Raw genomic sequence first — 16,963 nt, 5'->3', positions numbered from 1 at the left:
CCCTCATCTCTTTCGAAGTGTTGGTGGTGCATAAAAAAAGGGCGGGGATAAAAAGTGGAAATTAGTGTTTGCATTCCTTATGGGAATATGTTACGTTTGGATGTAGTGGTTATGTTCTATTAAGCAATATTATAATGAATGCTGTTTTATCTGAAGCAATCCGTATTATCTCATGTTATAATTGCTGTTTGACTATGGCAAAATGTTTATTGAGGGGGAGCATTAACCCTTTCGATGCGCATGACGGAGCGGTTCCGTCATGCGCGTCGGTTGCGCTGTGCGCATGACGGAACCGCTCCGACACGGCCCCGCCCGCGCAACGAACCTTCAGCACGGCGCGGAAATCCGCGCCGCGCTGAAGGGGTTAACATCTTCTCTTACTTTCAGATAATTTCCAACAGTTAATTTCCAGATTGGATTCTCTTCTTGGAGGGCTTTTGTCATTGCTGGAGTTTTTCTGTATCCTTGTTCTCCCATGAAGCTTCAGTTGTCTGATTCTCTACCGTTGTCCTTGGAATAATTTTTATCTTTGTTTGAACATGAAAGAGTTTATCACCGCATTTGAAAGAGGCAGACTGTGATGTGCATGAGCCTATTAAATGTCTTGAAGGTTCTGTTATGAAACAGTTTTCTTTATGATGTATGACCTTTAAGTGGCTGTGTGGAATTGCATTAAAGGAATAATGCATAATGTTACCCTCCATATCTTTAATGAAATTCAGATTCTCTTGTCATTTAATTAGGAGAATCGCTAATCCCTGGCTCACCTATGTTAGGCAAGCCTTTTTAATTCATCACTCAATATTGACGCTTACGCCAAGGGGACCGTAAAGACCTTATTTTATAAGTCTCTTTATGATGGTAAAATTGCACGATCTCTAGCAATGGACACCGTCCTCCGTTAGACACTGATTTATAAGTCTCCTTATGATGGTAGAATTGCACGATCTCTAGCAATGGACACTGTCCTCTGCTACACACTGATTTATAAGTCTCTTTATGATGGTAGAATTGCAAGATCTCTAGCAATGGACGCTGTCCTTCGTTACACACTGATTTATAAGTCTCTTTATGATGGTAGAATTGCAAGATCTCTAGCAATGGACACTGTCCTCCGTTAGACACTGATTTATAAGTCTCTTTATGATGGTAGAATTGCAAGATCTCTAGCAATGGACACCGTCCTCCGTTACACACTGATTTATAAGTCTCTTTATGATGGTAGAATTGCAAGATCTCTAGCAATGGACACTGTCCTCCGTTAGACACTGATTTATAAGTCTCTTTATGATGGTAGAATTGCAAGATCTCTAGCAATGGACACCGTCCTCCATTAGACACTAATTTATAAGTCTCTTTATGATGGTAGAATTGCAAGATCTCTAGCAATGGACGCTGTCCTCCGTTACACACTGATTTATAAGTCTCTTTATGATGGTAGAATTGCAAGATCTCTAGCAATGGACGCTGTCCTCCGTTACACACTGATTTATAAGTCTCTTTATGATGGTAGAATTGCAAGATCTCTAGCAATGGACACTGTCCTCCGTTACACACTGATTTATAAGTCTCTTTATGATGGTAGAATTGCAAGATCTCTAGCAATGGACACTGTCCTCCGTTACACACTGATTTATAAGTGTCTTTATGATGGTAGAATTGCAAGATCTCTAGCAATGGACACTGATCTCCGTTACACACTGATTTATAAGTGTCTTTATGATGGTAGAATTGCAAGATCTCTAGCAATGGGCACTGTCCTCCGTTACACACTGATTTATAAGTCTCTTTATGATGGTAGAATTGCAAGATCTCTAGCAATGGACACTGTCCTCCGTTCCACACTGATTTATAAGTCTCTTTATGATGGTAGAATTGCAAGATCTCTAGCAAAGGACACTGTCCTCCGTTAGACACTGATTTATAAGTCTCTTTATGATGGTAGAATTGCAAGATCTCTAGCAATGGACACTCTCCTCCGTTACGCACTGATTTATAAGTCTCTTTATGATGGTAGAATTGCACGATCTCTAGCAATGGACACCGTCCTACGTTACACACTGATTTATAAGTCTCTTTATGATGGTAGAATTGCAAGATCTCTAGCAATGGACACTGTCCTCCGTTACGCACTGATTTATAAGTCTCTTTATGATGGTAGAATTGCAAGATCTCTAGCAATGGACACTGTCCTCCGTTACGCACTGATTTATAAGTCTCTTTATGATGGTAGAATTGCAAAATCTCTAGCAATGGGCACTGTCCTCCGTTACACACTGATTTATAAGTCTCTTTATGATGATAGAATTGCAAGATCTCTAGCAATGGGCACTGTCCTCCGTTACATACTGATTTATAAGTCTCTTTATGATGGTAGAATTGCAAGATCTCTAGCAATGGACACTGTCCTCCATTACGCACTGATTTATAAGTCTCTTTATGATGGTAGAATTGCAAGATCTCTAGCAATGGACACTGTCCTCCGTTACGCACTGATTTATAAGTCTCTTTATGATGGTAGAATTGCAAGATCTCTAGCAGTGGACACTGTCCTCCGTTACGCACTGATTTATAAGTCTCTTTATAATGGTAGAATTGCAAGATCTCTAGCAGTGGACACTGTCCTCCGTTACACACTGATTTATAAGTCTCTTTATGATGGTAGAATTGCAAGATCTCTACCAATGGACGCTGTCCTCCGTTAGACACTGATTTATAAGTCTCTTTATGATGGTAGAATTGCAAGATCTCTAGCAATGGACGCTGTCCTCCGTTAGACACTGATTTATAAGTCTCTTTATGATGGTAGAATTGCAAGATCTCTAGCAATGGACGCTGTCCTCCGTTACACACTGATTTATAAGTCTCTTTATGATGGTAGAATTGCAAGATCTCTAGCAATGGACACTGTCCTCCGTTAGACACTGATTTATAAGTCTCTTTATGATGGTAGAATTGCAAGATCTCTAGCAATGGACGCTGTCCTCCGTTACACACTGATTTATAAGTCTCTTTATGATGGTAGAATTGCAAGATCGCTAGCAATGGACGCTGTCCTCCATTACACACTGATTTATAAGTCTCTTTATGATGGTAGAATTGCAAGATCTCTAGCAATGGACACTGTCCTCCGTTAGACACTGATTTATAAGTCTCTTTATGATGGTAGAATTGCAAGATCTTTAGCAATGGACACTGTCCTCCGTTACGCACTGATTTATAAGTGTCTTTATGATGGTAGAATTGCAAGATCTCTAGCAATGGACACTGTCCTCCGTTACGCACTGATTTATAAGTCTCTTTATGATGGTAGAATTGCAAGATCTCTAGCAATGGGCACTGTCCTCCGTTACACACTGATTTATAAGTCTCTTTATGATGGTAGAATTGCAAGATCGCTAGCAATGGACACTGTCCTCCGTTAGACACTGATTTATAAGTCTCTTTATGATGGTAGAATTGCAAGATCTCTAGCAATGGACACTGTCCTCTGTTAGATACTGATTTATAAGTCTCTTTATGATGGTTGAATTGCAAGATCTCTAGCAATGGACACCGTCCTCCGTTACACACTGATTTATAAGTCTCTTTATGATGGTAGAATTGCACGATCTCTAGCAATGGACACCGTCCTCCGTTACGCACTGATTTATAAGTGTCTTTATGATGGTAGAATTGCAAGATCTCTAGCAATGGACACCGTCCTCCGTTACGCACTGATTTATAAGTGTCTTTATGATGGTAGAATTGCAAGATCTCTAGCAATGGACACTGTCCTCCGTTACGCACTGATTTATAAGTCTCTTTATGATGGTAGAATTGCAAGATCTCTAGCAATGGGCACTGTCCTCCGTTACACACTGATTTATAAGTCTCTTTATGATGATAGAGTTGCAAGATCTCTAGCAATGGACACTGTCCTCCGTTACACACTGATTTATAAGTCTCTTTATGACGGTAGAATTGCAAGATCTCTAGCAATGGACACTGTCCTCCGTTAGACACTGATTTATAAGTCTCTTTATGATGGTAGAATTGCAGTTTCTCTAGCAATGGACACTCTCCTCCGTTACACACGGATTTATAAGTAACTTTATGATGGTAGAATTGCACGATCTCTAGCAATTGACACCGTCCTCCGTTACACACTGATTTATAAGCCTCTTTATGATGGTAGAATTGCAAGATCTCTAGCAATGGACACCGTCCTCCGTTACACACTGATTTATAAGTCTCTTTATGATGGTAGAATTGCAAGATCTCTAGCAATGGACACCGTCCTCCGTTACACACTGATTTATAAGTCTCTTTATGATGGTAGAGTTGCAAGATCTCCAGCAATGGACACTGTCCTCCGTTAGACACTGATTTATAAGTCTCTTTATGATGGTAGAATTGCAAGATCTCTAGCAATGGACACTGTCCTCCGTTACACACTGATTTATAAGTCTCTTTATGATGGTAGAATTGCACGATCTCTAGCAATGGACACCGTCCTCCGTTACACACTGATTTATAAGTCTCTTTATGATTGTAGAATTGCAAGATCTCTAGCAATGAACACCGTCCTCCGTTACGCACTGATTTATAAGTCTCTTTATGATGGTAGAATTGCAAGATCTCTAGCAATGGACACTGTCCTCCGTTACGCACTGGTTTATAAGTCTCTTTATGATGGTAGAATTGCAATATCTCTAGCAATGGGCACTGTCCTCCGTTACACACTGATTTATAAGTCTCTTTATGATGATAGAGTTGCAAGATCTCTAGCAATGGACACCGTCCTCCGTTACACACTGATTTATAAGCCTCTTTATGATGGTAGGATTGCAAGATCTCTAGCAATGGACACCGTCCTCCGTTACACACTGATTTATAAGCCTCTTTATGATGGTAGGATTGCAAGATCTCTAGCAATGGACACTGTCCTCCGTTACACACTGATTTAAACTACTGACCAGGTGGAACCATATTTACTGCGGATCAGACACCCTGAATATAGATTTGATCTTACACGCCTGAGATTATGCACAGTGAACTTTCTAGCTGCCTTTCTGTTAATAGGTTGTTCGTCTACTTCCTTGACTAGCTGCCCGTGCGACCCCCCTCGCACCGCAATCACCAACTCATTTTATGTTTTTGGGAGATTGTATACTACTGTTGCAGGGATTCTGCACATATACAGAACTATGCACAGGAAAGCAGGACCTCAGTGTGTTGTGGTGTACCAGAAACACTCCTCAGAACCCAGAACCCCTATCCGGCTAGCTATAGTATCTCATTCGTTCTCAGTCTACAGCGAAGCTACCAATGATTAGACAACCTAGAACAAGCGACTCAGTTCCTCTCAGTATTCGCGGGAACAAGACACTCTTTCGCTTAACACTCATACATGTTCACAATGTGAGTACTCAGAGACACTGTATAGTTTAAAATGTTTATTTCAACTAACGAGCTCTGACATGCAGCACACTTGCTAACACTAGCAAAGAAATGCATAAAAACAATATAATCAGCATCGTTATAAGTCCGTATAATATGAAAGGGGATAACATAATAAATGACAGTGGATTAAGCTATATAGCGCCTTACCACCCTCCCCGTGCTTAGAGCAATGTTTATTATCTTAGTGGAAGTCCTCTGGGCTTGGACAGCGGAACCCCCTACCTCAAGTCTTAGATGATAGGATTTACATCTTCTGTACAAGCACAGCTCTTCCTCCTGGAAAGGTTTTCTCGAAGTGTCTAAAAAACTACCTCTGTGCAACATTAAAACACTTGAAAATTCAGAAGCGCAGCTGTGTTCCATGTTATGTCTATATGTGAATGGGACAGACCAAAGACGATTAACCAGTGGAGTTGTTTTTTGGCCTTGAACATAATGTACAGACGAGAACTCAGAGCGCAGCATAATAGTGAAGGGCAGACAGTTCTCATGTGAAGTAGCGAAAACAAAGTGTTTACGAGAACCAAGGCATGTAGTGTCGTGTGCAAAAGCGGCACAGAGGCGGTGATGCAATGTACAAACTCATGCTAACTTAGCAACGAGTCTCTGCTCCCTGGTTTACTCCGGCTCTTAAAGAAAGTAGGAGTATTTGTAAAAGACTCGAAATTAGGGAGAAAACTGTGTATAAACAAGCACTTAAGTCGCACCACAAACTTATCCTCAAGGAGAATTATTTTTCTTCTCATCAAGAATAGAGGCAGCTGGGAATACCAATAAAGAGATTTTTAAAAGAGTAAAGGAGTTCTCATCCCCAAGGCAGTAACTAGGACATTCTCCCCCTCAGCACTTTGGGTGGATCAGATGGCCGCTTTTTTTGCTGAAAAAATCAGAAAGATCCAGGATACATTTCCTATCGCCCTTTGGGCTAATAATCTGGCCAGGGTCCCCTCCCATCCTTCCCCTCGGCCCGTTGTGCCTCTCTTTACGGAGTTTTTCCGCTGGTAACCTCATTAGGCATCCTGAAGAATCTGAAATCTGGTGCTCCATCTGATCCCTGTCCTGCGTCTATTTTGGCAGCAATAGCTACGTCCATTAATCCCTATGTCAATCAGATATTGAATACCTCCTTTGCAGCAGGGGTTTGTCCCTGGCAAGTGGAAGGAAGCACACGTACCTTCCCTCCTGAAAAAACCTAACATGGATCCTGAGACACCTGCTAATTATAGGCCCATATCCCTCCTGCCTTCCTTTTCCAAAGTATTGGAAACATATGTTCACTCAGTCACCTCTGCTTTTCTAGAGACAAACAACATTTTGCACCAAAGTCAATCTGGGTTTCGCCCAAATTTTATTACCGAAACGGCACTCCTGGAAATTTCGGAGTCTATCTAGGACGTTTTGGACAGGGGCGGCAAGGCTATGCTGATACTATTGGATCTTTCGGCAGCCTTTGATACCGTCCCCCATAGCCGACTCCTAATGAGACTCCAGGAGTCTGGCTTTGGAGGGACGGGACTCAAATGGTTTGCCTCTTTTTTGTCAGGGTGCCAACAAACTGGCTCCCCCTTTTTCAGCACTAATCCCCCCTTTGGAGGTGGGAGTACCTCAGGGCTCGGTTCTCAGCCCTACCTTATTTAATCTGTACATGTCTCCTCTGGCTCGTCTTGCTGAGTCGCATGGAGCTAAAATAGTTTTTACATGCGTCAAAGATTCAGAGTTTAAGGGGGAAGCTATTAAGACCTGTTTTCCTGGCTCCAACAGAATCAACTCAAATGTAATTCCGACAAGTCGGAAATCATTTTCTTTGGCTGCTCATCCAACAACCTGTGGCAGAGCTGGTGGCCTCAGGATATGCACCCTCCGGCCAACGCGGTGTTGTCCGTAAAAAACCTAGGTGTAAAGCTGGACAATTCCCTGAGCATGAAGCTACAGGTTCAGACGGTGGCCGGTCCGTGCTTTGGCTTTTTGAAAATGCTTAAACAATTTGTACCCCTCCTTCAGATCTCAAACAGGCCCTGATTGGCTCCAGGCTGGGCTATATATATATATATATATCTTGGCCTCCCAGAGTATCTGCTTACCCGCCTTAAGGTAGTGCAAAATGCTACGGCCAGGGCTATTCTATCTCTTGGCCTCAGGACTCGGGTATCTGTTCATCTGAACTCTCTCCACTGGCTACCGATTCGTAAGCGGATACAGTTTAAGGCCCTGGTGTTGGCTTTCACGTCCTTACATGGCTCTGGAGCCCCCTACCTGAGGAAGAGAGTTCAATTTTACCATCCTCACCGCCCTCTTCGTTCCGCCTCCTTGACGTTAGTCTGCACTCCGGTGGTGACGCACTCCCGAATAGGAGGACGCTCCTTTCAGCTTCAAGTGGGTAAACTATGGAATAACCTACCACTTGCTCTGAGACTACCTCAGGATCTGCTTTCCTTTAGAAAAGCCCTGGTTGTTTCAGCAATAACTTACCACTAAGTTTCCTGCATATTACCCCTCCCTTTTATGTTAGTCTTCACTCACTCAGCGCCGGGACACTCAGTAGAGTAGCTGTGCGCTTTATAAAACCCCTGTTAACATAACATAACATCTGTTGGCACCCCCAAACCTTCACCACAGTACCAGGTGAAAACGTTTCCTGTGACCTACTTTGCAATACCAAGGTATTTTATTTCATAAAGAAGAACTGTAGTTTCTACAGCGTCTAGACACAGATTCTACCTGCGATTCAGTGATTAGCTATATTCGTTGAGCGTTAAGGCTCAGAAGTATGCTCTCGGGAGAAGGCCAATGTTAAGGGTTTTTACCTGGCTATTTATATGCTTTTTAAAAATTATTATTTGATGTAGCAAACTTTATAACCGAGGTAGAGCCCCCGCTCCTTCCTTATAACAGAGGGGACCCTTTTATGAGGTTTTTATTATTAGGTTCATGCTGAGAGAGTCCCCCGGTCTGTATCGCGCCCTTACCTTCGTGGCATTTTGAACATGCAGATTGTGCAATACTATACATTATGAAATGCTTGTGCATGCGTCATGAAATTCATCTCTGTATTATGTAGATGTTTTAATGTGTTTTTATGCAGATTTTTTTTATTTGCTTTTATGGTCAAAACTGACCGAACAAAGTGTATGACAGACTGAAATGAAGACTAAATCTGAATCAATAATGACCGATTACCACCAACGTGCATCCAGGCTTGATTTTTTCAATAATCCGGAAACTAGAATTTAAAATCTTTCCCAAACAGATAATTTGCTATATCAGAAACTGAAAAAAATACGATGGCTTGTTTCTTAAATATCGACACAGATTCATTAAGATAGTTTGTAATTTATTGGGATTGATACTAAAAGGCTTATTCTGTGTCTAGTCCAGGATAGTAAATTTTGCAGATTTTCCCGCACATTTTAGTGAAGCACAATGTGAATGGGAAAAGTACTTGAAAAGACAGACAATCTGTGAAACTATGGCTCAGGTTTACAAAGATGTTCAGTCGAGTTACTTTCTTAACTCAGACCTGAAACAAAATCCAGGTTCATATTTACAAACCAACACAAATGATAATTTGTTACTAAAAGTAATGCAACGCGGCACGCTGCACTGCATTGCATTACGTTGCATCTAGAGGGCATCTCATTGGTGGTATATGTGCATCAACCCATGGATTTGGATGCAAATCAATATCTACAAAATATTGTAGACATATATTTGTTCCAAAATATTGTGCCTCCCTAAAGCTGACGTAACAAGGAGACATATTTTTATTGCTTCTCGTTTTGCTCGTGTGAACACATATAGAAAGGTAATTGCCTTAAAAGCATAGTTTTTTGTACAGGATTGGTCCCCTCCCTGCTCAAAACCATTCTGACAACAACGCAGACATCCTTGGGCGATGTCACAATGGCGCCTTCGTTGGCGCATGCTTGCTGAAAGCGCTGCCACAGGTATGCCAGGGCACACATGGCTGCATCTTTTTAGGTCTCGCCTGAGCCAGCGCATGCGCTGTCTCAGGCGAGACATTATGTATATGGGATTTCAAAGTGCTACCAGCGCTGGCCTAACGCTTGCGTTCACGCGAGCGTGCACGCGCGCAGCCGGCAATCACTGCTGCGCGTGCACAACTTGCGTGCTTACCACACAGCGCGTTACATCCTCGCGATCACTTTCAACTTTGATCGCGATTACTTTTGCTTTCACGGCCACGTGGCTGTTACTTTTACGGCCGTGCGGCCAATGCTTGTTTCCCTTGGCACATTGAAATTTAGAGTCGGATGTACAAGATCTTCATATAGGAGGTAAGTCTAATGTCCACGCCTGGTACCTTCACACCTGAGTTGGCAGAACGCTATTCCTTCAATACATCCAGCTCATTTCCCGAACGATAATAAACATGCTTTCCTCGTGGCTTTTAAGTTTTATATGTGACATTTCCCAGAACACCCTAATTTCCCTGGTCAGTAGGGAAGTTGCTCGTCCAGGCCACGTTTTTTCTTTGCATGGTGAGACTTGTAGTCTCAGTGTAATACCGACATGAATTATACTGCAAATAGAAAAAAGCAACTGGAGAGGTACTTGGGAAATATGAAATCTCTGCCTTCCCATTTTTGTAGTTGACCTATGTGAGGCATTTTACTGGCTTTGGCGGTACTCTTTGAGAGGAGAAAACAATTGTCCCCTCAGTGTGAGCGGATTACTTACTGGTATTCTTCATTACTCTATATTCCTCCTCCCAGTTATCACCTTTGAGGTATTACTTTGACATCATAACCACTTTTTTATGCTTGACCCAGCAAGAGTATAAGCTAGCACATCTCGCTGCAAGACACCTTTGTTTACAACAAGCATTGGCATAGCCAATAGGTCTCGCCTTTGGGACCTTGTACGTTTTTAGCCAGACAGCACATAATCTATTACATTAGCCATTTAAGATATTAAATTTTGGGGTAAATCAATGGTGGGAGACAATTCATATGCTGTCCAATAAATTAATATGCAAGCACATTAGTTATGATGATTGTTTTGTCAGAAATTGATTGATACCTTGATTAACTGCTAAAAGGCATCGGACCAGGTGTTTGCTATGTGTAGATTCGCTTCTGTGTTCTGTAAACCCCACACTGCATGGAAGGCACAGACATACCCAGTTGGAGCAATGCTGTATTTGAGTATGGACATGAAGCTCCGCTCACTCTCCACCCATATTTTTCATTGGCTTGCGTTGTTGTCATTTGTAAATGCTGGCTTCCGATTCGTTAATAGGCTTGTTTGTCCCTCCTTAGTACCTCCTTCTCTTCATTTGTAAACTCCCATGAGGGCTAGCCCTTTTACTTCGTATTTAATCTGTAAGCACTATTTTCTTTAATGAGTTTCTCCTACTGGAGGCACGACATGCTTTCCTGCAGCATTCAGCGCACCATGCGCGCTTTTACTTTCCAAGCAGCCCGTGAAAATGGCGGACGCTTCTTTGAAATGAAATAGGTCTCGCATTTACAGGAGTTTAAGCTATTGGCATTGTAAATGACAATGACTTATTTATGTGTTAATTATCAAAACAGATAAATAACAGGCCTTGTCATTCACAATGTCAATAGCTTAAACTCTGGCAAATGCGAGACCTATTGCATTGCAAATGCTTGTTTCATATGGCGCAGTTCTGCTCGCTCCAGTTCAAGTAAAGCAGTGCAGCCACTTTGCTTGCTGTCCTGCGTTGCATCAACTACTTGTGAAGCAGGGTTTGTGGGGCAGGGTTATTCCTCATTCTAAGCAGAGACTCTCCGAATGAGAAGCACTGTTGTAATACATGCCCCTGCAGCCCCCACTGTGCAGGGGCCCCAACACTTCGAAGGGGCCTCCACTCATCCCAAAGATAATGAATATCACATTCTCCAGGGGGATGGGGGGGGGTGGGACTGTCATACTTTTGTGTGATGTCACTGATTAGGATCCAGCACCCAGGGAAAGCTCCACCCTTCAGTTTAGGTCTGCACCGGATGCAGCACTGAGGCACCGACATCCGGGCATTCAGAGACAGTAACACCAGTGAGATCAGTAATTACTCTTGACAGAAAAAGCTCATGATTGGAGATCAAAACGATTTATTTTAACTGTTGTTGAGATTCTAGGGTTAGAATAAGAACCCACATATGATCACTGGGTAAAAGAGGCGTCACTTACCTGCGAAGCGCCGTGCTCGTCTCCAGCCTAAATATGAACAGAGAACACATTCAACTCAGACTCCTGCTGAAACAATTTATCATAAATTTACAAAAATGCAAGGAATACATTATTGAAATGTGTAAATTCTTTCTCAAGTAAAGTTTCACTTTCCGATTAAATAGGAAGAAAATAAATGTATTTAAAAACCTCTGGATAATTTGAAAAAATAGAGATAGGATAGATAGGTATTGATTATTGTATCGAAATGGAAAATACTTGTGCTTTTATAAGCAACATTCGATTGACTGCTGGTGTGTATAGTCGTGCCATTGACCAGGTCGATGACGCAAGCACGGTTTGTGATATGTCTCGAAATACAACAAATTGGTTATAAAAGGTGGTCCCCGACCTGAAATCAGTTTTAGCTACAGCCGAGGCTGGGTGGTGGCGAGGGAGGGGGGGGAGGGGGGGGGGATTTCCACAGACGGCCATGAGGGAAAATGAATTATTTATTTATTTTCCCCTCTCGTTAGTAGTCTGTTGAAATCCCCCCCCCTCCTCCCCCCCCCCCACCGGGCGCTACCGCCCATCCCTCTTACCTGCACAGGTCGCGGCTGTTTAACTACAGAAGAGCTGAGAGACAGACTGACTTATGTGTAGAGTTACATCACTTAATGTGAAATGTCCCCGTTCCCCAGGGGCGAATTTGAAAGTTAAAACACTTTTTCCATTTGTGTGTTATTTAGTATGCTGTGGGAGTGTTATCTCCGACTGCTTTTTATGACATATGGAGTATGAACTCAATGGAAATGTCAACTAATGTTTTTGTAAATTGTTTTACATGTCATGTTAGGGTTGGGCTTGTTTTATTGCCCACGGACTTTTACATTTTAGATTTGAAGGAGAATCGCATTTGCTGTCTGTAGACGTTTATGGGCTGATAGACACATATCAACAAGAGACCGGATTATGTTTTTTTTTTTTTGTTTTGGACAACTAACTTTATTGGCATTTTAAGGACACCGGGGAACTCGCCCCTATACATGGTACCAATACGGGTAGAAGAATAATGAGAATTGGCATCCCTGTTCAACCCCCCCCCCTGGTCTGCAGAACATCAGACCCACAAACTCTCCCCCCCTCCCGCACAGCACACCAACCCACAGTCCAACATGGATTTGCAACATTTCCCATCAATGATTGTTCCATATTCTGGTTACCCTCCCGCAGCTCATAGGTCATGGAGCCTCGGAGAGGAAGCCACCGGGGCTCTGATCAGTCTCTCTATTGGGTCCAATGTCACTGCACCCGCCCGTACAGACAATACGATGCCCCGATATCGCGCGACCAGATTATGTTTTGATTGTGGAACTCTTTCCCAGCGTTGCTTCCTTTGCCCTCTTCAGGCAGGGTGGAACCCTTTCTACCAGAGGAGGGTGTTACAGAGAAGGGTGTTACAGAGAAGGGAGTTACAGAGAAGGGGGTTACACTGAAAGAGGGGGCTCATGAGGTACATTCCTCGGTGTGCAGGGCCCTGGCCCGCCCTTTACATTACCAATCAATCTGGCCCAGATTAATATCATATTGCCATATGCCAATAACCACTGGGGCACATCAGACACATGACGTGGATGATGTGATGAGTGTTGTGAAGGAGGGAGAGCAAGGACAGAGTATTGGAATCCCTATGGAGACAAGGATCATTGAAATGTCATTCTTAATTGTCCTGTTCGACCTGCACTACAAGCAGAATAACTTTTAAAACGTGAAACCATTGAGCAAAACTCTCTCTCTGTATATATATATATATATATGTGATCAAGGCTCTGCCGAGCCGAAACGTTATGACGACAACCTAACCGAATAAACTCAGCACTTTAACAAAGGTCCGTGTCCGCCTGTGAATTTGGATTCCGATGCACTTCGTCTTCCTGTTGCACCAGCGGTCTTTGGATATATATATATATATATAAATATTATATATTATCTACTGGCGGTCGCCAGTAGAAAGTTATAGTTAGGACCGTGTTTCCATAGGAAATCCGCAACATTCTATTTGGAATAACTTTGGCGCCGATTGACGAATCCTCACGAAATGTTCAAAATAGGTGGGGCGCTCCGCTTCGCTTGTACCCTGAAAGTCTCGGGGGGATTCGTCAAGCGGGGGCTGAGAAAAAAGGGGGGTCCCAAAACGCGTTTTTCCCATGCAATTTTCCATAGGGACCTTTAGTCCAAGGTACAGCCCAAACGGCTGAACAGAATTACTTTAAATTTGGCAAAGAGGTAGTCCTCAGGTCAGGGATGTGCCTTTTGCATATCTGGTGTCAATCCGTTCAGTAGTTCCTGAGAAAATCAAAAGTAAAATCATATATATATCTGGGCGGAGCCTAACCACACATCTCATCGTGAGATCTGATTGGCTGTCAGCACTTCATCCAAGAAGTGTTGGCAGCCATCTTGGGACCAATATACATGATAGCACCTCATTAAAAAGCCTTGCAGTTAATAGAAGATTTTAAGACTTTAGTTACATTATAAATCATTTGTTGATGGTACCATACTCATTTTACGAATTGTGGTGTGTTCTAAGGTGATTTTACCATGTGAAAAAGCCTTCTGCTGTGATATCATGAATCATGTTTGAGAGAAAACTATTTTCTCATGCTTTTCCCACAGAGGTTTGGAAGGTGATCAATAAGCTAAACTGAGAGCATATTTTCTGTAAATTCACATTATCTTTATCTTTCTCAGTCATGGGAGAATGAAGTCTGACATTCTCAGTAAAACATGTACATCCAACAAGGGCAGAGACTGTCAGTTGATTCCTTTGTGTTCTACTGCAGCTTCCCAGAGTGTTCTAAAGAACAACTAGAGCGCTAACAGTCCTACTTATGACAAAAGTATGGCACACCTGAAGCCATCTTGGTTGGAATAAAGTGGTAACTCTTAAAACATTTAATTTAAAAAGGAACAAAATGAGGGGGTTCATTTTGCCATAGAAAGTATGATTAGTGCTGCAGAAAGAAAAGTTAGGGCACATTTTGAGTGAGTTCTCAAATCCTCTTCTATTTCATTAAAACATTCTGACATGCAGACTGAAACATGCACTTTTAATACCAGCAGCAGACTTCCCTGGTGAGCAGTAGCTTTACTACAGTGATCTAATAAGCAACTAGAGTGCTAACATTCTGAATTTATGGCAAATGTGTGACACATCTGAATGCCTTCTTGATGGAATCAAAGTAAAAAACTGAAAGTTTTTCCTACTGAGGAGACTGTAGTAAATGAGGAAATTAGGAAACATCATAACAAATAAGTCTCACAAAATGGCCACCAGAGACAAAAGAGCCCAAATGTAGCCCAAATATCACCGAGATGTAGCCCAAGTATAGCCCAATGACAGAATGTCCTAGAGTGTTCTAACGAACAACTAGAGCGCTAACAGTCTTACTTATGACAAAAGTATGGCACACCTGAAGCCATCTTGATTGGAATAAAGTGGTAACAGTTAAAACATTTAATTTACAAAGGAACAAACTGAGGGGGTTCATTTTGCCACAGCAATTATGATTAGTGGTGCAGAAAGAAACATTAGGGCACATTTTGACTTCTCAAATCCTCTTCTAATTCATAAAAAAATTCTGACATGCAGATTGAAACATGCACTTTGAATACCAGCAGCAGACTTCCCTGGTGAGCAGTAGCTTTACTACAATGATCTAATGAGCAACTAGAGTGCTAACATTCAGAATTTATGGCAAATGTGTGACACATCTGAATGCCTTCTTGATGGAACCAAACTAAAAAGCTGAAAGTATTTCCTACTGAGGAGACTGCAGTAAATGAGGAAATTTGTAAACTTCATAACAAATAAATCTCCCAAGATGGCCACCAGAGACAAAAGAGCCCAAATGTAGCCCAAATATCACCGAGATGTAGCCCAAGTATAGCCCAATGACAGAATGTCCCAGAGTGTTCTAACGAACAACTAGAGCGCTAACAGTCTTACTTATGACAAAAGTATGGCACACCTGAAGCCATCTTGATTGGAATAAAGTGGTAACAGTTAAAACATTTAATTTACAAAGGAACAAACTGAGGGGGTTCATTTTGCCACAGCAATTATGATTAGTGGTGCAGAAAGAAAAATTACGGCACATTTTGACTTCTCAAATCCTCTTCTATTTCATAAAAAAATTCTGACATGCAGATTGAAACATGCACTTTGAATACCAGCAGCAGACTTCCCTGGTGAGCAGTAGCTTTACTACAGTGATCTAATGAGCAACTAGAGTGCTAACATTCAGAATTTATGGCAAATGTGTGACACATCTGAATGCCTTCTTGATGGAACCAAACTAAAAAGCTGAAAGTATTTCCTACTGAGGAGACTGCAGTAAATGAGGAAATTAGGAAACTTCATAACAAATAAATCTCCCAAGATGGCCACCAGAGACAAAAGAGCCCAAATGCAGCACAAATATCACCCAGATGTAGCCCACATGTAGCCCAATGACAGAAGTGTGCAAAACACTTATTTTTTGTGTATTTGCAGTTTTATATAGTGCAGACTTCTCAGGTATTGGAGTGCTTTACATGAGCATTGGTTACATCACACAAGATCAAATTCATTCTGGTTGTAGACATGAGGAGATTAAGTGATTTGACCAGAATCACAGAATGTTGAGCTGAAGCAGAAACTCCAACCTGGTTCCCCAGTTGCAAAGTCTGCAGCTCTGGAAGTAACACCACATCCTCTCCCCTAGGTGCAACATTTAATCAAGTGGTCAACTGGATAAAAAAACAAAGATTACAAATAATTTAAAAGTTCTTTGTCGCTATTTGAAAACTCAGAAAATATGTCCTCATTTTAGTTTTTTAGAGCACTAACCATAATTTTGATGCAAATAAGACCCTCTCATATATGTAATTTCTAAAGGAAATACTCTAGGTATTACAGTTTTGATTACATCAAGATGACGTCAGGCGTTCCACACTTTTGTAATAAATATAGAATGTTAGCAATCTAGTTGTTCATTGGGATACTGTTGAGAGGCAGAGGCCAGGGGCACGGACTCTGAAAATTGAAGGCAGGTAGGAGAGTGGAGAGGCAACAATTTGACCACACTGGGCAGGCAGGAAGGGCAGTGGCAGCACAACAGACTATGGAGGGCAGTGGAAAGGGGGGCAGGGGCAACAAACCAACAATACAGGACTGGCAAGAGAGGCTGTGGCAATATAATAGACCATTGTGGGCAGAAGGAAGAGGCAGTGGTAGTACAACCATACATGCCAACAGACCCGTTTCAGCCAGGAAACGTCCAATGTTTTTAAGCTCAAATGGGCTTTACTTGATCTGTCT

At 42.0% G+C, this 16,963-nt stretch overlaps 1 protein-coding gene across 1 annotated transcript in view; it reads right to left on the bottom strand.

The window, feature by feature from the left end:
* Positions 1-16,963, bottom strand: part of LOC146869129 (butyrophilin subfamily 1 member A1-like) — an 862,288-nt gene that overhangs the window by 56,443 nt on the left and 788,882 nt on the right. The window contains exon 6 of the mRNA XM_085627799.1: positions 11,620-11,646. Within this exon, the coding sequence (XP_085483925.1) occupies positions 11,620-11,646 (27 nt within the window). The remainder of the gene's footprint in view (positions 1-11,619; positions 11,647-16,963) is intronic.

Source organism: Triturus cristatus, chromosome 1_1 (assembly GCF_964204655.1).
Source record: "Triturus cristatus chromosome 1_1, aTriCri1.1, whole genome shotgun sequence".
Lineage (NCBI taxonomy): Eukaryota > Metazoa > Chordata > Amphibia > Caudata > Salamandridae > Triturus > Triturus cristatus.
Note: the sequence above shows the minus strand (reverse complement) of the source record. Positions and strands in the feature narration are given on the sequence as shown.